We start from the raw sequence: 26,096 nt of genomic DNA on the forward strand, positions 1-26,096 counted from the left end.
AACAACTTTGCCCAAGACTTGATTGAATTCATGAATGAGCAAGCTTCCTCAGGGTCTCGGAATGGGTCTAGGGCCTGGATACCAACAGAGTCATCCCATAATACTCAGGAACAAACTAAAGTCCCACTGTCCCTCCGTTTCCATGGTGCCTGCCCTCTGAAGGCCAGTTCAAAGGAACATGAGGCTAGTGAAATAAGAAACAGAAACCTACACAGAGTATTACTGATTTATTAGAAAAACTAGTAAATGGGATTCTTCTGGGGAAGCACATTTGAGCGGGTGGAGGACGAGGCCCAGCCAGCCCCAGGACCAGCCCCAGATGGCGTGACCTGTGCCCAACAGGGTTGCACTCCTCTACAGTCTCCTGTGTCCTCCCTGAGCTTGTGGACCAAGCCCTGTGGCCTGCTGGCCACTTCCTCCTCTTGCTGAGGGAGGAAGGAGATCCAGGACCAGCTTAGGGGACCTGTTGCCCTCCAATAGGCAGGAAGGAGAGGTTGGGGCGGGGCTACACAGACTTCTGTTAGTACCAGTGGAGGTGGGGTGGGAGGGTCCCAGGACCCTCTCTTCCTCCTCAGCCTGTCTGCTGAGGCCCAGGACGAGGGGAGAGGGAAGGAGAACTGCCTGACCGTGCCCAGAGAGCTTCCTCCATCTACCCTGGGGAGGAAGCTTGTTATGCTGGTGTGGGCTGGAGCTGTGTTAACCCAGTTCGGGAGTACTGTCAAGGAAGACTGCAAAGTAGAAAAAACCAGGAGGAAAATCAGCCTCGCCAGGGCACCAGGAGCGCCTAGACCTGGAGTGCAGAGTTCCCCCAAAGTTGGTCACCTGCAGAGTCGGTCCAATAGGTTCCGTGCTCGGGGCCTGGGTGATGTGGGTGAGAAGTGTGGGAGGGCTGTTTGTGATGATAGGGTCACGTGCAGCTTACTAGCCTTGTGTGATCCTTTGGGGTGAAATTCTAGCTCTTCCGTTGGAGCCTTCTCTTTCTTGGCTTTGTGGAATTACTGGAATTTCTCACCTCAGGTGCTACATGGGTACATGTAGAAAGGAAATGTAGACCCTCGTCCCTTGGTCCCCAGCCCCCCAAAGACTAGACCAGGGAAACTGCCTGAGGGAGCTGCTTGCCACCTAATGCTTCAGCAAGGAGCCCACTTCCTGGCCCAGACACAGGCATGCCTTCCAGTGCACCATGGCTTTTTTTTTTTTTTTTTTTTTTTTTATTGTCAGGGGTGCAGATACTTCCCTGCCCACTGCTTTGGTTTCTCCAGCTGTAAGAAGAGGCTGGTGAATGGTGCTAACTATGTTCCCCGTAGAAGAGGGCTATAGGATCTCCGATAAACTGAGGCCAAGTAAAGATGCTGCGGAGATGAGGAGATCCAGGCCCCGATGGCCAAGGTCTTCCTTCCTTCAGTGGTTATCTACTGGAGTTGCATTCATACTCACATGTTGGGGGGTCACAAGGTGGAACTGATCTCTGAGTTATACCTGCCTTGTCAACAATGAGGGGTTCTGGGGAGGCCCAGTAACTGGATGCTTACCATTGAGCCTTACCCACAGGGAAGGCAGTAGAAACTGGCTGGGAGCCCTGGGGACACAGATGGTCTCCTAGATGAAAAGGCCTGTTGCCTCAACTCTACCTGACTTCAGCTGCCACATTGGGCAGGAGCTGTGTTGCTTCTGGTTGTGTAGCAGAGAAAATCTTCAGGACCAGTGGTCCTGTTCTTCCACAGGCATGGGAAAGTGCTCCCTAGGGATAGGGTGCAGAGCCCCTTTTGATGCTTGGAGAGGGGTAGTAGATTTTTGGTGATCTCTATACCATGTGACCCCCCAGAATCTACCAACTAGGCTTGCAGAAGCCAATCAAAAGGGGTCACACCTTTATGACTATGTCCCCAACATCCATCCCTGTGTTCCAGGGGTAATTGTATCACATGCCTGCATTTGTCACCCCTAGGTAATAACAGAGCTCTATGTCCAGCCACTGGCCTGGTACCAGCTGCAGGGGGTAGGGAGGGAGGGCAGTGGGCATTTAGCTTTGAGATACTTTACTGCAGGAGCTGGACATTCAGCTTTATCTGGCACCAGCCCTGGCCACATATTGTTGGTTTGGTTGCAACTGGGAGTAGGAAAAAGAGCCGCAGTACAGAGGCAGAGCCTTAAGCAGGACCAGGACCTGTTTGTCCCTCCTGCGGCAGAGGCCTGAGCCCTAATAGGCTCTAGCCAGGGTTTCCAAGGGAGCAGTGTGAGGCCTTCTGGTCCTAATACTCTCCTGATGCTAGGAGTGGCAAAGGGTGCCATAGGGAGGAAGAGCAGGAAGCTCATTCACTCAGGACTCACCAAAACTCCTAGGGGTATGAGAAGGAGAAAAGAAGGGACATACTAGCCCTGAGGAGAGAGTCCCATTTCTGAGGGAGCCCAGCGGGGAGGAGGCTGGCAGTACTTAAAGCTTGACATCCCTTATTGTCCCCTTGGTACCCCACCAGCCCCTTGCCCAGAGCTGGGACTCGGAAGGCCCTTCCTCCTGCCCCTAAGGGGCAGGACAGCCATTGCCAATATCCCCTTTCCTTTCCCTGGCTGACTGTAGTCAGTGACCCCCAAGGGGGAGTTGCTATGGTCGTGGGCAGTGCTGGAGGAACCCCATTAGGCTTCCCAGCTTATTGGGGGCAGGAAGAGGAGCATATATGCCTTACAGAACCCAGAACCGTTTCTAGCCCCAAAGGAGCTGGACCTCCTGTCCCTGGAGCCCAGCCAGCTGCATGGGGTGGGGGAGGTGGAGGGCTGTTGGCAGGCATCGGGAAGGCCAGGGAGGCCAGGCAGGCAAAGGCATTGCAGTGCAGTGTGGGCCCTGGGGCTGGCCCGGCAGCTCGAGCAGGCAGGCTGCAGGCAGTGGGTGGCAGGCAGGAGGAGGACTGGCCGCTGCAGAGGTCCAGGCCATGGGCTCCTGGTCCTTGCATGTCCCCGATGCACACTGCAGTGCTGCCTGGCTGGCCCCGCCCACAGGGGGGCCTCCAGCTGCTACTTCTTTTTGGGGAAGAAGCTAAACCTCTTCTCCTTGTCCTTTTTGCCGAGACTGGCATCCGGAGCAGCGAGGGAAGGCAGAGGCAGGCTCTGCGCCTTGACACGGATGCTCTGGGACTCGTTGATGGCAGTGCTCATGCCCTGTAGCCACGACAACATCTCCTCCTGTGGGGTGGAGACGTCAGAGAGTCTAGAGGTACACAGCCCTCCTAGGGCCTCGAAGGGAGGGGTGTGCTTCCCGCCGCTCCCGTTCTGAGGGAGCGCTGAGGTCAAGGGTCAGGTTTCCACCCACCCCACTGTTAGCCTCTTCTGAGTTCGGCCACCTGTACTTACCTCATCCTTGCCGTGAAAGAGCCACTCGCTGCCATTGCTTAACCTAGGGAGACAAAGGGTTTTGCGTCGTGGTACTACCTCTGGACGTCTCTGCCTGGGCCGAGAGCTAGCCACTGTCCTATAGCCCCTCTAGGGCGGCAGGCCATCCAAGAAAGCTATAAGTCTATGAGACCACGACTCTTTTAACTTAAAAACACCCAAGGAACAGCACCAGCTTGGAGCTGGGCTAGAGTGAGTCTCTACGTGGCCATTCCTGCCCAATCAAGCCATCAGCGTAAAGGTTCAAAAGGCCTACAGCTCAGGCAGAGGTGCTGGGCGGCAAAGCTCACCTCAGCTTAAATACATGCTTCTTCTTCTTATAGTTGACAGCAATCTCACAGATGGCATGCCGCAGGGCCAGGGGCTCCTCTCCATGGTAGGGCACCCCAAGGGCCAGGTTTTTAGCGTCCTTGTAGAAGGTCAGCTGACTGTTCCTGAGCACACAGTACAGGTTGTTCCAGGACCTGCAACAGTGTGGATAGGCATGTCACCTGTACGGTCTTGAAGCTTGTTGGTACTGCACCATTTTTGGGGGGAGGGGGCTGGATAAATAGTAACCGACTCTGTTGTTTAAAAAAGAGAGGAGATTAAAAACCATCCACATGTAATATCACTACCAGATCTACTCACAGAGATAACTATTAGATTATAATATATATAATATATAATTAGATTATATTGTATATTGTTTTCTCTGTCTCTGTCTCTGTCTCTCTCTCTGCTGGGAATTGAGCCCTGGACATCTATCACTGAGCTACATGCCCAGCCTTCCATATTCAATTTTATATTCGGCTTTTAAGCATAACACTATGCCATGGGTATTTCTTCATAATCTCAATAATATTTAAAAATAATTTTGTGCAGCTGTATGGTATCCTATTATTGGTGGATCTTATAATAGTGCGAAAGTTATCTACAATTTAATAGTAATGTGATGAATATTCCTTTTTTTAAAAGATTTATTTTATTTATTATGTATACAGTGTTCTGCCTGCCAGAAGAGGTTGCTGGGAATTGAATTCAGGACCTCTGGAAGAATAGTCAGTGCTCTTAACCTCTGAGCCATCTCTCCAGCCCCTTTTTCTTTTTTTAAGCCTAAGAAACTACATTTATTGAGAATGTCCCTTTATCACAATGGGCAATTGCTTTCCTATTTTGTGGTACTGGGGTTGGAACCCAGGGCCACAGACAAGTGCTAGGCAAGTACTCTACTACTGAGCTATAGGCCCACCCTCAGCCCTGGACATTCTTATGCGCAATTTGTTGCTAATAATTCTAGTTTGTTTGTTTTTTTAAGATTTAAAATTTTTATTTATTTATTTATGAGACAGGATCTCACTCTGTAGTCCTGGCTGGCCTGGAACTCACTACGTAAACCAGGCTTGCTTTGAACCCACAAAGATACACTGCCTTTGCCTTAAAGGCAAGTGCAGTATGTTTGCATGTCTGATTGTGGCATGTGTTCATGAGTGCAGGTGCCCTTGGAGGCCAGAAGAGGGCATCAGATCCCCTGGAGTAGAGTTATAGGTGGTTGCGAGCCACTGATGCAGGCGCTGGGAAAAATCTTGAGTTCTTAACTGCTAGCCATCTCTCCAAGGTCCCTCCCCCTTTTTTTTTTGATGCTGGAGTTAGAACTCAGGGTCTTGAACACGCTAGACAAATGCTCTACTTAAGAGTTACATCCCTAGCCACTGTTTATTTAGTTATTAAGTTTTACAGTGCTGGGGACTAAACCCAGGGTCTTCCACATGCTAGGTGAATGCTATGATTCTGATTGTTTCTCGAAGCAGAATTTCAAACTGTTTCTTTATTCTTTGCACAGTTGATACGTCAGTGAGCAGAATTAAACAAGGCTTTTTGTTTTGATTTTATACACATGTGGTCTACTCACTATACTACTGCCTTAGCCCCTTTTCTGTTGTTTGTACTTCTTTTTTTTTTTTTTTTTTTTGAGCCAGGATCTCAAGTATGTAGCCTAGATCTTGAAGCTGATATTATAGACACGCCCGATTCTGTCCTATCATTAAGAAAAAAAAAGAAAAGAACAAAAAGTCCTCAAACACCAGATTTCTGCAAGTCTAGGCTTATCTCTACGCCTGTGTCTGGAGAACAAGGAGTTCCTGAGCTCACGGTGGGCTTGCCCGAGCTCCTGTCCTGACAAAGGGGGGCATGTTGCTGCATTTTTATGGTAAGGAGCACTGAGAAGCTCTCGGCTTCTCCTGCGTCTGGCCCTCCTCCCTCCATCTGTCTGTCTTTTGAAGGCAGGTGGGGAGCTTGGAGGGCACAGAGGGAAGCCGTACTGGCCAAAGAGAATGATTGAGACAGTGGTTGCAGGGCCCTGTTGACGAAGCCCTGGTCTCTGACAGCTCAGGGTCCTTCCGCCTGCTGTAAGGCAATGGCTAAGTGACAGTCCTGCCTTGAGCATGATTTAACCTCTCTGAGGTGCTACTTCCCCATGTGGGGAATGGAAAGTGCGGTGGTCCATTACAGATATAAAGATCCGTCCAGTCCCACTAGAATGCCAAGCATACAGGAGGTGCCCAATAAATGTTAGTTTCTCCCCTTTCCCACGGACTCTGCACTTAAACAGTGAATCCCTTCCGGACGGTTGAGTCCCCACATGCCTGTTCCCTTTTTAAATTTGAAATAGCTCTGCTGAGTCCGCCAGGGGACTGGAGATACCACCGGCTTCCGCCTCCCAGTGCTGGCCCATTTCTTTTTCTTTGGCGCTCTCCACCTGAGCCTACTTCTCTTCTGCCCCAGGCTGCTGGCTCAGACCCTGCACTGCTCAAAAGGAAAAGGCCCTGGGGACTCCCGGCAGGGGCAGAACGTGACTGGCTCCGTGGCATGAAAGGATGCCATCCTTGCATCAGTACTGGAAGGGGGCTGCAGCAGGCACCCGGGTCATTGATGTTCCCCAGTCGTCTCCCATATTACAGCAGGGGAAGTGAAACCCAGATGGGTAAAAGTGAGGCTTGATCAAGACCATGCTGTCGGCACCAAGACTCCCTGTTGCCCACCCCTGGGATAACTGGCCAGCGCTCACCATGAGCCCACTGTGTGCCGGGCACGGCACAGCATCCATTCTGAAAAGGCCAGCTGTTATCATCATCCATCCTCATTCCGTTTTACAAATGGGGAACCTAACAGGGATTTGGGTCGTCTTTGATGAACTCCCAGTATTTGAACTCAGAACCCAAATCAAGATAGCCGTTTCCTATCACGCCAAGTAATACCAGGGATAGTCAAAGGCTCAGGTACACCTATGTCCCCAAAGCTCTGCTGGCGGAGTGAGCCCTGGAGCTGCTCAGCCTCCCCAGTGGCCCTTCCCCAACACACCTGTTAGAGGCCTTCTTGTTGGGCCCCTCTAGGTCATGCTTTCTGCCCAGGTAGCCTTCCATCTGCACAGTGTGCCCGAGGTCCCGCTGGGCTGGCAGCGTCGTGGGCTCATCCCCCTCACTCAGGGGCGTGTCCAGGACCTTAAAGAGGGGCTCTGTGGCAGGCCTCTCATCCCCAGCGGATTTCTCCTGCTCTTCCTTGTGGTGTCCTCCTGGCAGGGGTGGTGGCTGCAGGTCGGGAGGCCATGTTCCTCTTTCTTCCCCCTGCTCAGGGGCACAAGAGAGGAGCATGTCTTCGTGAGGATTCAGGCCAGGGGTAGCTTTTCTCTGGCACTTTCCACCTGAGCCCACTTCTCTTCTCCACAAGCTGCTGGACCCACTCTGGCTCCTCTGTAACGCTTGCGATGGGTACCTACTCGTTTCCCTGGTCTCTGGTTCCGTTTTCCCAGACTTCACAGCCGAGCAACCCCATCTCCATCTTAATTGGCAAAAGAGGGTTGTTAGAGGAGATGGAAGGGTCTGGCGATTAACACATCCTGGGTGGGTTTCAGGACTGTGGCCGAGCTCTCTAAAGCCTGCTCCAGACGCCAACCCTGATTCCTCCAGATATTTCCAACTATGAGACACTGGGGGCGGGGGGGGGGGGTCTCTGCAAATACCTTGTCTGCAGAAAGGGCCTGCTGCGTGGACACATTACCAGCCAGCTGGATGCGAGTGTTAGTGAGTACTCTTCTGTAACCTTCACGTTGTAACCCAAACCCTAAGGCTCCCTCACCTCATGCTATGCCGGATCTTAGTAAGTTGAGACGCGATCCCCTCACCTTATCAAACAAATGGAGTCTCTTCTGGCTCTGGCAAGTCCTCTCCTGTCACCTGGTGGGAACTTGTTAAATAGGGCAGGGGTTCCTAGCCATCCCTGGTTGCTTATCTTGTGGAAGTGTTGTGCTGTTTACCTCTGTGCGGGGTCCCTGCAGACAAGGCAAGTGTGGGAAGCAGCTCCTTGCTGTAGGGATCAGTGCGGATGAAAAGAGAAGGGCCATCCCCTTTCCTAGCTGGACACCTCATACGGGGCCTCTTTGGCCTGCCCTTGTACTTGAGGCAGCCGAATGTGGGGGCAGTTAGCCTCCCATTGCCAAATGAGGCAAGACCAACAGGAGGGTCTTCTGGATGGGTACCAAAGGAAGTAGTTTCACTTGGGCCATGGGGCTAGTGCCTCATCCCTGTGGCTGACTGCCGCTATCCTCAGGATCGGGTGGGAAGGTGTCCCCAGCAGGCAGATATGGAAGCCTGAGGAGTCAAGGCCAGGGACATGCAGCCCTGGAGGACCAGAGTTACCCAACAGTAAAGGGATCGCTCTAGAGTCTACTCTATCCGCCCTACGCCAGCAACTGACTGGAGGCTCAGAAGAACACTGGGAAAGACCAAGGAATAGGGAGCAGTTAGGGAAGAAAAGGCCACGTTCCTTTCATTGGGAGCTTAGCCTTTCCCTGTCCTGAAGCAGAAGGTGGAGGGTATGGGTACCACACTGGACATAGAAGACTGAAGCTTTAAGCTGAAGCTGGGTACTTTTAACAGCTGCAATGACTGGGATTTGCCTGAGGTGGCGCTATGGAGTGCCAAGTGAAGTTCAAAGGCAGTGGTGAGAAGCTGTGTGTGTGCCCATCACATTAGTGCTGTCCAATAAATAAGCTCTTCAGCAGGGGTCTGGGAAGATTTCATTCAAAGAAAGGGAAACCTGGCTGGAAGCATTTGGAAACCACTGACCAAACAGTTTTATAGATAATGAGAAAAATGATGCTCAGAGGTTAATGACTTCGAGGATGTCATATAGCTAATGGGTACACAAAGTAATTAGGAGAATATGCTCCCACAATTGGGCAGGCCTGCATTTTATTCCATTTCCTTTGCTTTGTTAGAATCCCTTGAGGGTTGTGGCCAGGCCACTCTTCTCTGCGTATGCTGACGAATTCATATATCCGAGTGTGTGCCATGAGCCAACATCGGCCCCAAGGCTCTGAAGGCCCTGACATGCCTGCACGGTTATTTTCTAGTGAGGAGAAAGAGCAGGAGCAGCAGAGATGGGACCTGAAACTTCAGTTTGGAGCCCTGGGGCCCCTGTGCAGCCCTACCTTCTGCCTTGGATAGGAAGTTCTGGAGGCGGTCACCAACACAGAAAGGGAAGCCTCTTTCCATGGTCTACCTCTCAGCCCGAGACTCAAGTCTAGAGGGGCTTTCTTATCCTCTCGGAGAGGGGTCTCTGTCCAGAGGGCCAAAGTGTGAGCATGATAACTCACACTTCCTTACTTCTGCCTCTCCTAGAGATAAGCCCGGAGGGGCTGATGTCTGGGCAATGCCACACAGGTGCAGGGAGGGAAGACACCAGCCTGTTAAAAACTGTATTCGCTGGCCCTCTTCCAGCCTCTGTCCTCTTGCATTTGCTTCCTATGCTTTTAATTCCACCCCCTTCCATCCTTTCAGAAACTGGCCTTGGGAAAGCAAGGTAGCTTCAGCTAGGGCTGACTTTTTCCTGCTGCATCCAGGGCAGAGACTAGCCAAGGCTGGAGCTGGGGTGTTCCAAACACACTTGGCTCTGAAGCATGAGGGGTTTCCAGTATATGCAAAGATTTCTCCTCTGGTCTTGCTTTTGGAGTGGGTTTCAGTGCGTCCTGCCTCTCACCCCACACAAAGGTCAAGACCTGAGAGGGAGGAACCAAAAATGAGGGGGTGGTGGTGGAGGGCTTTGGCTTTGGGGGTCCTCAGTTCTCTCCTGGACCCGGGAGATACACAGAGGAAGAAGATTGGCTGGAAGGAAGATGGATGCGGGAGAGGGCGGAGAGGATGGGGAGGCTCCGGGGACTTTCCTTCTCTTCAGCTCCCAAGGAAGCCTGGCCAACTTCTGGAGGAGTAGGGGAGGATGGGGAGAGGGAAAAGAATACCCCTTCCACAGTAGCCCTCCCCTTCTCCATCAAACCATGCCGCACTGTACACTTTCCCTCTTTCTAGTGCCCAAAGCCCATGTGTTGGGTCAGATAGACCCGGAGTTAAGTCCCTGAGTGTCCATCTAAGGAACAAGAGAGGACCCAGCAAGTCACTAAGCCTTCCTGATACTGTCTGCTTGTGGGGCAGTACTTGTGTCCACTTTATGAGTAATTTGAAGCCTTCCAGAGTAAGCTAGTATCTGCAAATGTTGGCTGTCATGATCTCAACTCCTCCAGACCCATCTCCCAGCTCCGCTGAGCTGTTGTGGCCAGGGCCTGTGTGGTCAGTGAGAGGACCATCTCAAATCGGGATGCCCCAGGGACTACTCCTTAATGGGGCATCCTAGCCGCCTGCTGGCAGGCAAGACCCTACCCGCTACTTCCTCTGCTGTTTTCTGTTGGGATATCCCGAGGCACCAGATAGGAACATGTATGGTGAACAGGTAAATCCCATCAGGGCAGCTCAGGTTCATCCTGAAGCGCGCAGAGCTTGAAGATGAAGGTGAGGAGAAGGTGCCTCCTTTGAAGGCAAAGGCAGAAGTCAGTAGGCTGAGGTCAACAGGACTGAGGTCAACAGCGTTCCTTAGTGGAAGGGCCTGGTAAGTCCATTAGGAGTCTTTACAAAGATCTCACAACTTGGTGAAGAAAGACCCCGAGGGACACTTTACCTAGCCTTATATCTATCTCCGTGTTCGGAAGTAAAGACAGTTCTTAGAAAACTACTCCTGGGGTTCTGACTTGCAGATCAAGTTCACGAGACAGCAGGGGAGTCAGAGAGCCTGCCTCCTAGCTTAAGGTCAGTCCTGCGTGTGGTGTGCCTGAAGCATGAGCATGGTTGCCGAAGTCTTTACTCTGGAATTCCTAAGAGATTAGGAATTTCCCCTGGGACCTTTTACTTGCAGCTGCGTCTAAGGGGGAGAGGAATGTAGGTAGAGTCAGGAATGAAGGCCTTATTGGGAAAGCAAGGCCCACCGGAGAAAGCTGGAGGTGGCAGGGACAGACGGAGACCCCACGGGAGGCAAGAAGACATTCTTAAGACTTCTGGAGGCTGAGAAGAGGTCTTGGGGAATGACTCCATCAGCCAGTCCTACCAGAGATCGGAAAACTGGGTTCCAGAAAGTCCCGGGATGATCTGGGGTCACACAGCATGTTAGTGGAGTCAGGGCAAGGGTCCACAGCATTGAAAGGTAGGCAGCCCAGGACCCTGGGCTAGGCCTAGGCATGTAGTTGGTCAGGGAACCAAAGGAGCCCAGTCGCTGGCCAGAGACCCACCCATTCCCTGGGCTGCCTGGCCCTAGCTTCAAATTTGCCATGAATGAATGTGAGGCCTGCAGTGTTGCTGAATGAGTTAGTTACTGCCTCTTTCTGGGCTGGATGCATCAAGGATTTCCAGTAAACAGCTGGACAATGACCCCATCCAACAGTGGAACCAGAGGTCAGATTGGCAGATGGCCGGGGCAGAAGGACCAGTCTTGCTCAGGTCTCAAGGGTAAACAAACCAGGGAAGAGATAGGAAGAGGTGGCAGTTTCCTTGTTCTTCCTGGAAGCAGGAAGAGCACTGTGCCTGTCTGGCAGAGGAACCTGGTAGAAAGTGTCTGGAGAAGGAGACTCTGCTCACAGCTCAGAGTTGCTTTGCATCCAGCGAGATGCACATGTTAAGGACAGGCAGGTTCTGCACAGGCACTGGATGGAGGAGGTGATCAGAGCCCCTGGTGACCTCTCTGCATTCAGCCAGCAGGCCTTGGTTATCAAGAAAACTCAGGTTTTGCATCACTGAGGGGTGTCCATCATTGGACATCACCCAGAGGAGCTGCAGACAACCTAAAGGAGGATGCTCGAGCTACCTGGAGGAAAGTCTGGGTGTTTGGCTGGGAGGTGGTGAAAGTGTCTAGACCCTAAGTGGGGGGGGGGCAAGTGGGCAGGAGGGGCCTGCAATATGAGGAGGCCCACATGCAGTGGACAGGCTGGTTCCTTTGCTGATTTGCACGATCAGTGAACCACCTGCTTGGATCATGTCAGAGAAGGGCATTGTTTGCTTATGGAGGGACATTATGGGAAGAAATGACACCCAGAAGAGCCTTGTAGGACCTCAGGGGACTGAAGCCAAGCAAGGGGAAGCCCCAGACTCCTGATGCCAGGGTGACAGCCACCCAAGTCTTGGAGGAGACTTGACAGAACCTTGCAAAGTCAAGCAGGTCACGTGAGCTTGGCTTTTAAGCACACTGTCTTGCCAGGAAGCTTGGTTGGGTGGTGGAAGTAGACAAGGGAGTGGGGAATTTACTTCACAGATGTTGAGAAGTGGGAAAGTGGACAGAATGGGTTCAGTTTCTTCTGGGGACTGACTTGAAGATGTAATCCCTGGATCAGCCAGCAGGTGGTGTGGGGGACTGCATGCAGACGACCATCATCAATTCCACAGGCCAAAATACCCTGGTTCAGGACCACAGGGTCTTCACAAAATTCTGAAGATGCTCAGTGAATTAAGCTGTACCCATAAGCAAAGAATCCTCTACTAAGAAGAGTTTTCTGCCTAAAGTTAATGTTGATGAGAACCAGGGCGCAAGGATGGACTTCAGAACAGACTGCTCGACATTAGCAGTGTGGTATGTTCCATGACACAAGCCTGGAACCCTATGTAGATGGAATCTCAAGGGTGGAGGCCTCCAGGCTGGTTGGTGTCTATGGCCTTGGTAATGTTACAGTCCCTACGAGGGACAGTTTTTCTAAGCTGGGGTCTGGATGATGGGACCTAAAGGGCCATGTGCTAAGTGCCAGGTCCTCCACAAACGTTCTCGCTTGCCAGCTTCACAGCCTCTTTTACAGAGGGAGAGAGCCAGGAGTTAAGCGGAGGACAAAACCTCCCCACAGTCACACAGCTAACAATGGGAGGTGGAAGACACAGGTCTGCCTGGCTCCAAACGCAGCTCTCTCCTCAGTCCAAGCGTGTTTGTGTGTGTGTGTTTAATACTGTGACTCCTTCAAAAAATGTCACCTGACGGGGTTCCCAGTCTAAGTGAGATGTGCCCAGCTTACATGTGGCCAGTTTGTGAAGGTGGTGTGACCACATCCAGGCTACACTGAAAGGGGCTGGAAACAGGGCTTGTGCCGCAGAAGATTCACTGCTAGATGCCTCAGGCCGCCGAACAGTACCAGGTGATGCCAGGGTGGGCGGAGCCAGCCACTTTACCAGTCCAGGATGTTTACTCTCTCCCCAGTGTCTGATGTCTTGGCCCCTGGGCTCTGGGGGAGAAGGGTTGTCTAGACAGTCTGTAAAGGCAGTTTGGAGACAGCTGTTTGCAAGAGAGGAAAAAGATTCCGTTTGCTAAGTCGAAAGCAGCCAAAGAGATGGAAACTTGGGGTGGACACAGACAGCTACCCCAGAGGAGAAAGGAGAGCCTGTGAGGAACAGGAAGTGTAGGGGATGGGAAAGAAAGGGCAAACTCGGCAGTTAGCAAGCAGCCCCAAGGATGGCAGGCCAGGAGATGGATGGTGAGGGGCTCTCAGGAGAGGTGGGGTTTGGGAGCAGAGTGGCTCAATACCACACCCCAGGGGCCAGCTGTCTGTCTGAGATAGCTACTGGGGAGCTTCGGCGAGATGGAGGGACTAGGTACAGGCCACTGGGCAAAGCAAAGGGAAGTGGGAAGGCTGTTTGCAGGCTCCTCTTGGACACAGGAGGAGGAAATCTGGTCCACTGCCACCAGAGGAGAGCGAGGCTTCTTCAGGGGTGGGCTTCACCTGTGCTGACGTTAGAGGAGCCGATGGCCGCTGGATTCCTCAGTGACCTGGACCTCAGCGCTAACTAAGGCACTAGCATCCAAGTAACCAGTTTCCTGCCTACTTCTGCGGCACTACCAAACGTTAACTGAGTCTCATCCTGAGTCCATCAGTATCTGGGACACTGGGACACACAGCTTGGAACAACAAATTTGAAGAGATTTTGCAGCAGAGGGGCCAGGCACTGGCATCTGGCATAGCAAAGGGAAAGCTGGGCACACCCAGCTGTGGGTAAATGTCCAGGAGAGCAGGTTTCTCCAGGGAGCCAGGGCACAGTGCCAGACTGCAGACAGACACGCCCTTGCCACGCTGACTCAGGCATCCTGGGGAGACAGAAACACGCCCAAGTTTGGGGCAACGCTGACGTTTGTTCCAGGCGGAGACTGCCCATTTGGAACAAACAGGATTTGCATTCGCTGCAAAAATGTCTGAAAAAGCCGCTGTTCGGGGGCGGGGAGGGGCGAGGACGGGGAAAGCTGTTGAGGCAAGAAGAAACCCAGCTGCTGTTCCACACCCACAGCACCCACCAACGTCAGAGCCTCACTGCTGGCTGCCGATTAAAGCTCTGCGCTGACGGGGAGGTTGCTGACGGCAAACAGGGGCTGCAGCCAACAGCCTTTGCACAAAGGTGGTCACGGACCCCGACCTTAGTGCCCCCACAGCCCCCGGGGTACTGCCCCTCTCATTTGCAAGTGCTGGCCATTTCCCAAAGCCTCTGAGACGACGGAAGGAAGAGACAAGGATCAGAGAGATCCAGATCACTCCATCAGCTCTCCTCTGATGCTCAACCTCAGTCCCCCAGGGAGCTGGCTGTGTCGCCAATCTTGGAAGGTCACACTTAAAAGTGGTGTCTGTGAACTGCCCTCGGGCAAGATGCTTCCCTGACAGCCTGCTGAAGCCTGACCATGAATAACACCCACAGTGCCACTCTCTGGAGTGGCCTTCGTTCCCAGGATCCCCCTGCACTGCACACTGGGTCTAGCCTGGGGACCTGGAGGCAGGAAGGGTACGTCAGTTCCAGACAGAGGAGACTGTGTCTGGTACAGCCCCTAAGAACATTCATGTCGTTAAGGAACAGCGGTGTGGAGGTCTTGAACCCGGGGAAACTCACAACCTCTTTAATACTGTGGCAGCCCACTTTCCTTCTTCCTAGGAGAAAACATCTTCTGGAAGATGGAGGACTCTGAGACAGGCCCCCAGGCCTCTCCGAGGAGAAGGGAAGGTACATAAGGCAGAGAGGAGGGTGTCTTCCCCCTTGCCAGAATGTTCTCATGCATTACACTCTGGGTAGACGCACCAAGAAGCTACCAGCCCCCCTCAACCCTTTCCTCAAACAGGGACAAGGGCACATGTCCTAGCCCATGACCTCTGCCTCCCCATCCCGGCCGCAGAATATCTGGTGAGGCCCCAGAGTTAGGAGCAGATGGCAGGAACAGGAAAGCCATCTCCCCCAACCTCTCCCTTGAAAGGCTACATCGCTGACACATGGGGATGTAGATGTTCTACAACCCTACAAAGGGACCTTTATAAGGCAAGAGACTCGGAGGGGGAGGGGGAGGGGGAGGGGAGGGCTCCAGACCCACATGGAACGTTCCAACAGAACCAGAGACCAGACCCCAGACATTCTGACTTCAAGCCTTGCTTGCTTCTTGTGATACTTTGTCTTTGCCCTGGCTTCACACTTACCTGTGAGGAGGGACCGTTTTTTTTGTTTTTGTTTTTGTTTTTTTTAAACCAGAATGCACTCTAACATGCAGAGGCGAGGGGCAGCGGTGGCATCGCACAGAGATGGTTTGGCAGCTCAGTCATTGCATTGTACACACACAGGAAGGGAAAGACTGGATTGGGGCCCACAGGGTGCTGCCCTGTGGGAGGCACTATCCAGACAGGGCAAGGGTGCTTGGCCCACTCCCGTGCGTAGTAACTCCAGCAGGAAGCGGCATGCATTAGTAAGGGCTTTCACATGAAGCAATGTAGCATGTGTCTATACTACAGGACCCGACACCAGACGGCACAGAGAGGACCAGCAGGAGAGCCATGGCACCCCAGGCCTATTCAAGAGAAGGCGCAGCAGACAGCTGAACCTTCCTGTGATGGGCCAGAGGTTCTGTGAAGGGCAGGAAAACGGGGCTGCAGTGAGCATGGGAGACGCTCTCTGAAACTGGGTTGGGCTTTCTCTGCCTGTATGGGCTCCATCCTTTTTCTGATATCAAAGATGATTTGGAGTTAGGTCTTCCCCGTGCATCTTAAAGGCTTGGAAGGAAGCTGCAGCAGGAAGTCTGTCTCCAGGAGGCCCTGGGCCTGGTGCTCATTTGATTAGCAATCTGGTTGCTTTCTGGTACAGACATGGGCTGCTTTTCCCATCTGGTGAGTGGCTGGTTCCTCCGCAAGGGTCTCCCATAGGGGCTTACTCCTCCCCCCAGAGAAACACTCAGATTTAATCAAATTTTATTCCTCCCAACCCAGTGGTACTCAAGTGTTGGATGGAGGTGGCTCGGGTGCACAGGTAGTTACACTTGCACAGACGTACACGTACATGACAGACAATGGTGTCGAGATGCTCAGGTGGTCATGAAGCCCGCACACCGGGGACACCACGGCATGCAGACACACAGGGATGCAGGGCAGAAGCGCGGGTGGAGGCAGGAGGCAGGGACGGCTCCAGCCCTTGTCCACAGTCCATATCAGCCCCTGAGTTCTCTCTCCCTCTGGTGGGAGTAGGGTGAGGGTGGGGATGGGGTCAGGGGAGTTGGTGCTGGGAAAAGGGAGCTGGAAGACAGTCTACTACAGACAGGGTGATGGGAACAGCAGCAGGATCTTCGGAGATAGGTCTTCCAGCAGAGCCCAACAGTGCCCTCTGCTGAGCACGATGGGCTGGTACATCTCAGAAAAGGAGACCAAAGGAACTGAGGGGTGTGTGTGTGTGTGTGTGTGTGTGTGTGTGTGTTTGAACAGGGATTTTGCACAGGGAAGTATATGCATCTTTCTAGGGGTAGCCTATGTAGCAGAAGTTCCCACCGAGGATGCTAATCTTTCTAAATCCCTACTCAGGTCACTCACACTCATGCTCACCTGGCCTCTGGGAATGAGGGTACACGAAGTATCTGCCGCTCCTGTGATCCCCAAAGCCACATGCCACAGGGATCCATGCACTGGGGCAAATCCCATGTGGAGTCTTGCATTCTTCTCAGCCAGCTACTCCCCATAGCATCTCCCCAACCTGAGTCAGAGCTGCACAGCCTCCCTCAACAGACAGGCTCTCAGGGTCCAAAAGAAACTGCGCTGGGTAACAGCCTAAGGCTGTCGGTCCCGGGCCTCCGGAAGCCATTTTCCTTTAAACCGCTCAGATAAGGCTCTGGCTCAATGTACTATTTTATAAATTGGGGGCTTCCCTGCAGTGCTCAAAGCTCTGGGGTTCTCCTCCACACTTGCAGGACTCTAGTCTGATCTTGCCTTAGGGCCATCTCTCTCCATAGTCAGACTCTATGACCCATAGCCTGTCGGGGGAGATGGGCTCTGCTGAGAAAGGAAATCTACTGGAAGGGTGGATATCTACACTTGGCTGCATGAAATGCCTGTGGGTGGCTCCGGCAGGAGGAGGCAGTCTGTTGGTTCATGTGCCTGCGTACATGTATGTGCGAGCATGTATAGGAAGGAGGCACTGTGCTAAGGATGGACTTTGAAGGAAAGTGGGGAGACCATGTACCCCAAAGAATCACCTCTGTATGAAGTGTTTCCCCTGTGCTGATGGTGATGTATTGATCCCATAAAATTGATTAGACTTAGGTAAAACCAAGCTTGCGGAATCATGTTGGTGGGCTGGCGTCTGGGTTGGAAGGAGAGTACTTATTTAAGAAATAAAATCTAAGTATAAAAGTAGACTGATCTAAAGGAGGCTCCTTAGAGGGGCAGGGTGAGGGTGGGGACCAAGCAGATCACCCTGTCTGTCCTCGCCTTCCTCTGCCCTGGCTGAGCCTATTCCTTGTGACCAGGATCAGGCAGCAGAGACTCCCAGGAACTAGACAGGCGGGACATGAAACTGACCGGGGATGTTCTCTCAGTGGCGGCATGGTGGACCTGGGGAGTCTCGCCCGCTGTCTCGCCTTCTTCCTCTTGAGGCCTACGGAAGACACAACCCCTCTTTAGTGACAGGTGCCTTCTCCCAAGGCCTGGTTTTCTCTGGCTCTCCACCCAGTGGGAGCTCAGAGCACGTCCAGTGCATGATCCTTGGCGCACCTTCCCGGAGGTGCTCAGCAAGGACATGCCCCAAGGCTTCATGGGAAAAGTGAAGATAAATACTTCAGAAATGGATGAATTCCGTGCGAGACAGACTAAAGGGCAGTGTCCGGGGATTCCCCAGGGAGAGGTTGGCTTAGCCACAGCCACGGCTAGTCACCCCTTCCTTTCTGTGTGGGGCTTCCGGCTTCTGTGCCTGGTGTAACACAACTCTCGAGCTCCGTACATTCCGAGTTGTGTTGACAGGGGACCCAGGAGAAGCCAAAAGTTTTTTGTTCACGTGACAGCTGCTGATCAGTCACTTCCTTCTCCTCCTCCTCCCCCGTCACCCCTCTTACAGCATGCTTGGCTTCTTGTACACAGGCATACGGTGCTGACACTCACCCGGGTTCCTCGGTGGGTCTCTCTGGAGTCTGGCGTTCCTTAAGCTCAAGCTGGGGGAGGGAAAGGTAAAGCGGTCAGAGCAGCCACACAGGGGAGCTACAGTCTCAGATGATCTAAATTTGGCCCTGAACCCCAACATGCCCTGATGTTTGAAACCCCGAGTCACGTCCTTTGTTTGGTGCTTACACATCAGTACTTTCTCGTACCTGTTCACCCTCTTACCCTGACAAGTGCATGACAGCTGGCTGAGAGTTAGTACCGTGTAACAGCCCATCCCAAGAGCGGCGTGCGGCCCTCCCAGCCCCCCAGATGACCTCAGCTCACCGTGGTGGGCTTCTCCAGGGCAGCAAAGCGCTCCGCCCAGCTCGCAGTGGATTTCTCAAAAGCCTCGTGCCTCTTGATGAGTTTTTCCACGCTGTCTACTGTGTGTCCAAAGTCCCGGCTGGCCAGATAGGGCTCCTGGGCAATCAGCCACGCCTCGGCCACAGAGGCATCCCTCGAGAACTGGCAGACTTCCAGCACTGTGATGAGAACAAGCCACAAGCCCACCCCCAAGGCCCAAGGGCCAGTTAGCACTCAGGAATCCCTCGACTACAAGGGTACTTTGCTCAGTGGTGAGTTTCTGTGTAAATCATTCCGCCCCCCACACTAAAGACCTACCCTGTCTCTCCCAATGGTTACATAGCCACGTAAAATTTTACATGTAAATCTCACCCTGTCTCTACCAGTGGTTACACAGATACATAATATTTTACATGTATATAATTTTACTTACATAAATGTCAAATTTTATATATGTGTATATTTTATTTTTATTTTTATTTTGTGGTGCTGGGAACCAAACCCAGGCCTCTGTGCATGCTAAGTAAATACTTTATCATTGAACTTCATCCCTAGCCCTTAGCTTTTGAAATGCCTCTCAGTGTTCAGCCTAGGCTAGCTTCAGACACTCAATCCTCCTGCCTCCACTTCCCACGTGCTAAGATGAATGGCGTGTGCCACTATGCACAGCCACAGCCATATATTTTGTTTTTTGTTTTTATTTTTTTATTTTTTTAGTTTTCGAGACAGGGTTTCTCTGTGTAGTTTTGGTGCCTGTCCTGGGTCTCGCTCTGTAGCCCAGGCTGGCCTCGAACTCACAGAGATCCGCCTGCCTCTGCCTCCTGAGTGCTGGGATTAAAGGCGTGCGCCGCCGCCGCCGCCGCCGCCGCCGCCGCCGCCGCCGCCACCCGGCCCACAGCCATATTTTTAAAGCAGCCATTGGGACCAGCTCCACGGTGGCTCACATTGTCTTGCTTTAGGGAGCAATCCCCTGCCTCAAATTCTTGCCCTTGTCTCTCTCACACCGTGACAGACAAGCAAGCATGAGTCCTAACTAGTCCTGGCTTTATCCTTGCTCACAGCAAGGATACCTTACCTGGGAGGTAAGATTTTCTTCTCTCTCTCCTCAGCCTCTAGCTGCTAGAGGACAGAGCACCTCACCTCCATAGAACAAACTACTAGAAGGACCCAGGAGAAACTAGTGCTACCTGGCCCTCCCCAGCCACAACTCAGTAGGGGCACCAACCTGGGCACAGGCAGGGCTGGAGTGGATGGGAAGGAGGAAGGCAGGGGTAAGAGGGTGGAACATGTGGCTGCCCAGGCCTTCTGCCTGCCTCCCCTCAGGCCGGTGGCCCAGAGCGTTGTCCCTGAGTACTGCCATGGAGTTTCCTCCAGGCATGGTGTGGTACCTGCTACCTCCAGTAGGGGGCGCTGGACCCTGCCCTCAGGTCCCCCAGCCCTGAGCTATACTCACACATCTTGAGCCTGTCCGAGCGGGCTTCCCACTTGTCATTCATCTCCTGCCTCCTGGACATCACTTGCTGCAGTTTCTCCCGGATCTGTGGAGAGGAAAGGGGGAAAGTCCAGGCTTTGGCGATGCTCCCTACCGTCGGGGGGCAGTCCCAGACAGCTTCGAAGAGCAAGCTTGGTCACACAGCCTGGATTCAAGGGTTGCCGCTGCTACTTGCCCCGGGTGTAGCCTTGGGGAAATCACTTCATCCTTCTGAGGCACCTTCAGGCGTCTCAGCTGTGAAGTAGGGTCAACAACTTGGAAAGTATGTGCACATGTGGGCACTGGGTAGGTATGGGCTCACTCTCCTTTACTGAGCGCCCATCTCCTTAAGGCAGGGGACAGGCTTGTAAGGCTCTGATTTCTGGTCTCTAGGCATCCTCTCCTCCCCGCTCCCTGGAGCTGCTTGGCTAGCAAGCATGAGGACAGGGACATGGAGGGACCCACCTCTTCTGAGGCCTGGTGTTGCCGCTGGAGCAGGGATTCCCCGAGTTCTAGGCAGGTGCTGAAGTTCTTGGCCCTGGTGTTGATCTCAGCCTTGATGCCCTGGTGATACTTCAGGAGCAGTTCCACAGAGGAGACGTCCCTGGGGGCAGGAGGGACCAGGGCAGAGATGCAGTTTGAGAGACAGAATCGGACCACTCAGACCTGCCTCAAGGAGTCTGTCCCGATCCTTTCTTCTCTCTGGCTAGCCTGGAATTCCTCTTCTGGCCCACTGCCAGCAGCAAGACTAACATTTTAGTGTCTTCATTGGCCACAGCAAGGGGAAGAAGGACCCCAGTGAAGCCTGGGAATATTATTTGACGACAAAAAGGAATGAGGTACTGAATCATGCTACCTGGCAGAACCTTTGAAACAGGCTATGGGAAAGAAGCCGGTCACAGGAGACAATGTACTGTGTGATAGCATTTATACAAAACATAGAGAATAGGTCGATCTAGAGAGACAGAAAGGAGAAAAGCAGCTGCCCCAGGGGCCAGAGAGGGAGCATAGTGAGTGATTGCGCATGGGAATGTTCTTGTTTTGTTTTGTTTTGTGGTGATGATGAAATATACTAACTTAGATTGTGGGCAATGATTGCATAACTGGGAATATATGAATACTACAGGAGGATAAACTTTAAATAGGTCAAGGATGGCATGCAAATTAAAGTAACTGAGGCGGAGGGAGAGGGACAGAGATAGGTCCCCAATACTTGCTGAGGTAGAGGTCCAGCCCCAACTGATTTCAACTGCCCATGAGTCTGACCCTGCCTCTTACGGACAGTCAACTTATACTGAGTTTTAGGCGAGTGACCTTGACATCCCAGTGCTGGGGAAGAACTGTCTTGAGCCTGTCCGGTTCTGGATATACGAGTCATGTACTTTCACTGATAACTGTGGTTATGGTCCCCTTGGAGAATCTATATGACTGATAGCTTTCTCCTTTTACTTTGAAAAAGTCAGTCCTCCCAGTGGAAGATAAACCACTGTGGACCCAGATCAAGTCTCTGGTGCCCCTCAGGAATTCCCATGCATTGGGCAGTCTGGGGACCATCCTTTAGGGGAGGAGCCTTGACTCTCCTGGGATGTCCTAGAGCAGTGGTTCTCAACCTGTGGATCACAACCCCTTGGGGGTCGAATGACCCTTTCACAGGGGTCGCCTAAGACCATCGGAAAACGCCGATATTTACATTATGTTTCATAACAGTAGCAAATTACAGTTATGAAGTAGCACAAACGTAATTTTATGGTGTGTGTGGGGGGTCACCACGACACGAGGAACCGTATTCTGGGGTTGCAGCATTAGGAAGGTTGGGAACCACTGAACTAGAGCGTCCCTGAGGACACCCCTCACCTGGGTCTCTCCTGGGTCTCGATCTGCCGGATGATGCTCTCCATCCAGGAGAGGAGGTCACGAACCATGCTGAAGAAGCGGAACTTGTCTGCCGTGTCCACTAGCTGAGCTCGGCGCCCCGCGCATGCATCGAGCAGTGCCTGCCAGGCTGCGGAAACCTCCTGCTCCTTGCCCTGGATGGCATCTGCCTTCTCCCCCGCATACGCTGTCTGCAGGCGGGTGGCCACATCCTGGAACTGCTGCACCTGTGATCAGGCGACATCGGATCTCAGTGTACGATTGGAAGGACAACTGTGTGGTGATACTGTGTTCCCCAATATATTGTGCACCTTAATAAACTTATCTGGGGTCAGAGAACCGAACAGCCACTAGATATAGAGGCCAGGAAATGGTGGCACACACACACACACACACACACCCCTTTAATCCTAGCCTTCCAAAGGCAGAGATCCATCTGGATCTCTGTGAGTTCAAAGCCACACTGGAAACAGCCAGGCATGGTGACACACGCCTTTAATCCCAGGAAGTGATGGCAGAAAGCAGAAAGGTATATAAGGCGTGAGGACCAGGAACTAGAGGCCTTTTAGGCTCTGTTAAGCTTTTAGGCTTCTAGCAGCACAGTTCAGCTGAGATCCATTCGGATGAGGACTCAGAGGCTTCTAGTTTGAGGAAATAGGATTGGCTGAGAAGTTGGCGAGATGAAGTCAGCTGTGGTTTGTGTTCTGTCTCTCTGATCTTTCAGCGTTCACCCCAATACCTGGCTCCGGGTTTGTTTTTATTAATAAGACCTTTTAAGATTCGTGCTAAACAACTGTCTCCTTCAGAGTCCTCCCCAGGGCGCTACTGGAAAGCAGGATGCTACAGGATGGGGTCCCCTGCTCTAGCACCTCTGCCTACCCAGGGCATGTGCTGGGCTCTGGCCCAGGAGTAGAGAGTGGGAGGGTCTGTCTCAACTCCCTTTGGCCTCCTCAGGAGTGCAACCGCGAGACAAAGCACTGACCAAGCCCAGTCCTGGAGATTTACTTAACTCTCTTCCTCTTTGCAGCCATCCATCAAAGAGGAACTGTTATATCCCTGCTTCTGTGATGGGGGAACCAACGCACAGGGATGTGAGGTGGGCGGCTCCAGGTTCCTCCCACTGATCAAGGGGACAGCTGGGACTGGAACTGCTCACTCAGGTCCCTGGTTCTTAATCCCCCTGCAGGCTGCCTCTTCAAGGATAGGTCTGCCCAAATCCTTTGACTGGGGCACACCCAGGGACAGGGAAGCCTCTCTCCTGAAACCTCAATGGAGCCATACCTGTCTCAGCAGCTCTGACACCCCAGATACAACAGTGACATACCAGGCCACACCTGGAGGACAAATCCCTAAGCTGAACCAGGGGTCCAGTCTCCCTCAGTGCTCCCTCCCTGAACCCTGCAGAGCTGGCTCAACTCTCCCTACTCCACAGGAAGCCTGGGGAGCTGGCAGCTGGAGTCCCACACTTCATCCCTTCTATCACATCAAGCTCAGAGGAATCTAGAGTCTACACAGGTCCCGCAGGGTATGCCTATGGGATCAGAGAGGGGATTTAGGCAGATCTTAGGTACTCTAGAACCCCATGAAAGCCAGACCTGTCTGACAGCTAACTAAGCCTGAGGGGTCTCGAGCCGGGGCACTCGCGCCTGGGTTCCGGCTCCACTTTGTATCTGCCATTTCCCAGGCAATAGTGACCCGCTCTACGACATTGTCCTCGTCTGCAAACACAATGTGAGTGCCTATTCAGAGATGGCTGTGAAGACCCAGCAACTACGCACGTCACTTAAAACAATACCCAGGACTGAAAAGGCACTGTTGTGCCAGCTCGTAAACAGTACACAAGCCAGGAGAGACTGTACTTGAAGAACTACTCCTGAAGCTAACAAATTCCTGAGAGCTGCGGGGCTCTGTCCCGCGCTGCTGGTTGTCTAAGGAAGAGAAACTTGATGCCCATTCTAGAGGTTCCCCCGCCCATAGGAGCCAAGTGGGGTCCTGACACCAGGAGAAGGTGGTTGAGATGCCCACCGGTAAGAAGTGGGTGGAGGGGCTGGAGAGATGTCTCAGAGGTTAAGAGCACCGACTGCTCTTGCAAAGGTCCTGAGTTCAATTCCCAGCACCCACATGGTGGCTCACAACCATCTGTAATGAGATCTGGTGCCTTCTTCTGTGTACATAATAAATAAATAAATCTTAAATAAAAAAAAAAAAAAAAAGAAGTGGGTGGAATGTATACCTGCACACCCAGGAGGTGCAGCTCCCGCTCGAAGGCAGTGTGGACCCGGTGGAAGGACTCAGCCGTGCTGGCGTCCAGCCCCACATCCTCCGGCAGCTCTCTATGCTTCTCGTCTATGAGGCCCAGGATCTCCGTGCCTGTGTAGAAGTAGCGGTTCAGGTCGTAGGAGGCAGCCAGCAGCTGCATGCGGGTGTCAATGAGCTCCAGCAGATCGGCCCACATGTCGTTCAGCCCGTCCTTCCACTCGGCGATGGTGGCTGCCTCACTGTGGCCTGCGTCGATGAGCCGCTCAATGATAGCATTCACGTTGTCCACCCGCTCCTGCCCGATCGCCCCGGTCTCCCGGGCAAAGTCTCGGAACTTGTCACGGAGCATCTGGACACGGGGTAGATAGAATGTGGTTAGCTGGGTGCAGGGGCATGGGGTCACTTGGCCAGGGTGCCACTTTGGCCACCTGGAGCTGGCCGTCCCACTCTCTCCAGAGTCCACGGGTCCGGTCCTTCGGTTCCTCTCTCCACGGGTGTGACTGCGTCTCTGTGCGATTTCTTGCAACGGGCAGGGGAGTGAGTCATGTGGGTCTGGGGTGACGGCTGCCTGTGTCTACTGAGTTAGAGGAGGGCAGAGTAAGAGGCGTGGGTACTCACCGTCACGTGGTCAAAGTCTTGCCCCATCTCTTGGGATGAGGCCACCATCTCCTTTTCTGTAATCCACTGCTCCAAGTCGTCGGCCTCTCTCTTCAGCTGGAACAGGTGGTACATGTTCTCTAGCTTCCGCCTCCGCTCTTCAGCCATGTCCTTCAGCCCCGCATACTGCTTATCTACTTGCCCCTGGAGTCTGATAATCTGCTCGCTGGGATTCAAACCGAGAAACGCCTTAAGGAAGGTGAGCAAGAGCCAGAGCGGGGCTTGGGGGTAGAATTCTTGCCTAGCAGGTTGTGAGGTCACAGGCTCCATCCTCAGTACAACAAAACAAAACAGAAGAACCCGGAGTAACTGGCTCTCCAGGCCCCAGAAATCACAATGGCTTTTCCAGGCAAAGGATTCGGGAGAAAAGGAATGCCCGCCCCACTCAGGGGACAGCAGGATTGTGTTGGAATTCTGTCCGGGCAATGGTACAGAATTCTCACAGTGTCTCTCTGTCCGGGGAGGTCACAGATTCAAGTACAAAGGGTGAACCTCTTCACTACCCTCCCCAAGAAGCTGATGGGGTAGAGCTTGGATGGAGCTTCAGCAGGAGTGACCCCAATTAGCTCTCCAGAAAAGGACAGAACCAGAGACTGAGCTCTTGGGGCTTCCTGGGAGATGTGCAGGGTGGCTGCCGAGGAAACACAGTGGGGAGGGTGTGTGTGCCCTAATGGTAGCTGAGGAGAGGGCCATGGCGGAAGCAGCCTGTGAAGTCCGGCCAGTGGCTACCTGACTCCGACCTAAGGATTTGCTGTGAGGTCCTGAAGTATTGTTTTGGAACCATTAAAAAAAAAAAAGCATCAGCATCAGTTTTGGTGTTCAGGGTCTCTCAGGACAGGGTAACTCGTCCAAAGAGCAGAGTTCTCAGTTCACCGGGGCACTCTGACTCTGACCTTTATATATGCCGTCGCCGTGGTCTACCTTGTCTGACTCCTTGGCACAACCCAAGAATAAAAAGGAATAGGGACAGCCAGTAGTTCAGAGACCTCCAGTTCCCGCGGAAACCAGCCCCATTTCTTCCTGCTGGACCTGAAGGGATCCTGATGCCCACAACCAGCCGTACCAGCCAGGGAGGCGCACGTACCCCTCAGGGTGGCCAGCCGTCAGCAGGCTCTGGGCGCGGCCCGCCAGCTGCTTGATATTCCGACCATACTCCTCCACAGTGCGCTGCTGCCGAAGGTGCCGCTTGAGCATCACGATGGCGCCTTCTTCATCCTGCGAGGAGGAGGCAGTGGCTGCGGCGGCGGCGGTCAGCACCAGAGCCCTACCTCACCGTACTCCTTCTCTTTGGAAAGCTATGGCTGAGCTCTGGGGAGCCAGGTTGAGGAGGAAAGCCACACACCTTCCCTGCCTGTTCCCAGCTCCTCTCCCTAGAGTCTAATGTTGCGTCTGCCCCTCCTT

General features: G+C 53.1%; 1 protein-coding gene across 1 annotated transcript in view; it reads right to left on the reverse strand.

Annotated features, from left to right (window-relative positions):
- Positions 1-2,526: 2,526 nt before the first annotated feature.
- Sptb (spectrin beta, erythrocytic) overlaps positions 2,527-26,096 on the reverse strand; it is a 125,962-nt gene continuing 102,392 nt past the window's right edge. The window contains exons 24-36 of the mRNA XM_059279016.1: positions 25,780-25,910; positions 24,657-24,861; positions 24,013-24,387; positions 21,762-22,006; positions 20,373-20,511; positions 19,890-19,974; positions 18,419-18,615; positions 18,095-18,144; positions 17,519-17,594; positions 6,724-6,986; positions 3,675-3,848; positions 3,346-3,388; positions 2,527-3,177 (exon numbers count right to left, since the gene is read on the reverse strand). Coding sequence (XP_059134999.1) covers positions 3,010-3,177; positions 3,346-3,388; positions 3,675-3,848; positions 6,724-6,986; positions 17,519-17,594; positions 18,095-18,144; positions 18,419-18,615; positions 19,890-19,974; positions 20,373-20,511; positions 21,762-22,006; positions 24,013-24,387; positions 24,657-24,861; positions 25,780-25,910 — 2,151 coding nt within the window. The 3' untranslated portion in view covers positions 2,527-3,009. The remainder of the gene's footprint in view (positions 3,178-3,345; positions 3,389-3,674; positions 3,849-6,723; positions 6,987-17,518; positions 17,595-18,094; positions 18,145-18,418; positions 18,616-19,889; positions 19,975-20,372; positions 20,512-21,761; positions 22,007-24,012; positions 24,388-24,656; positions 24,862-25,779; positions 25,911-26,096) is intronic.

Source organism: Peromyscus eremicus, chromosome 14, assembly GCF_949786415.1.
Source record: "Peromyscus eremicus chromosome 14, PerEre_H2_v1, whole genome shotgun sequence".
Taxonomy (NCBI): domain Eukaryota; kingdom Metazoa; phylum Chordata; class Mammalia; order Rodentia; family Cricetidae; genus Peromyscus; species Peromyscus eremicus.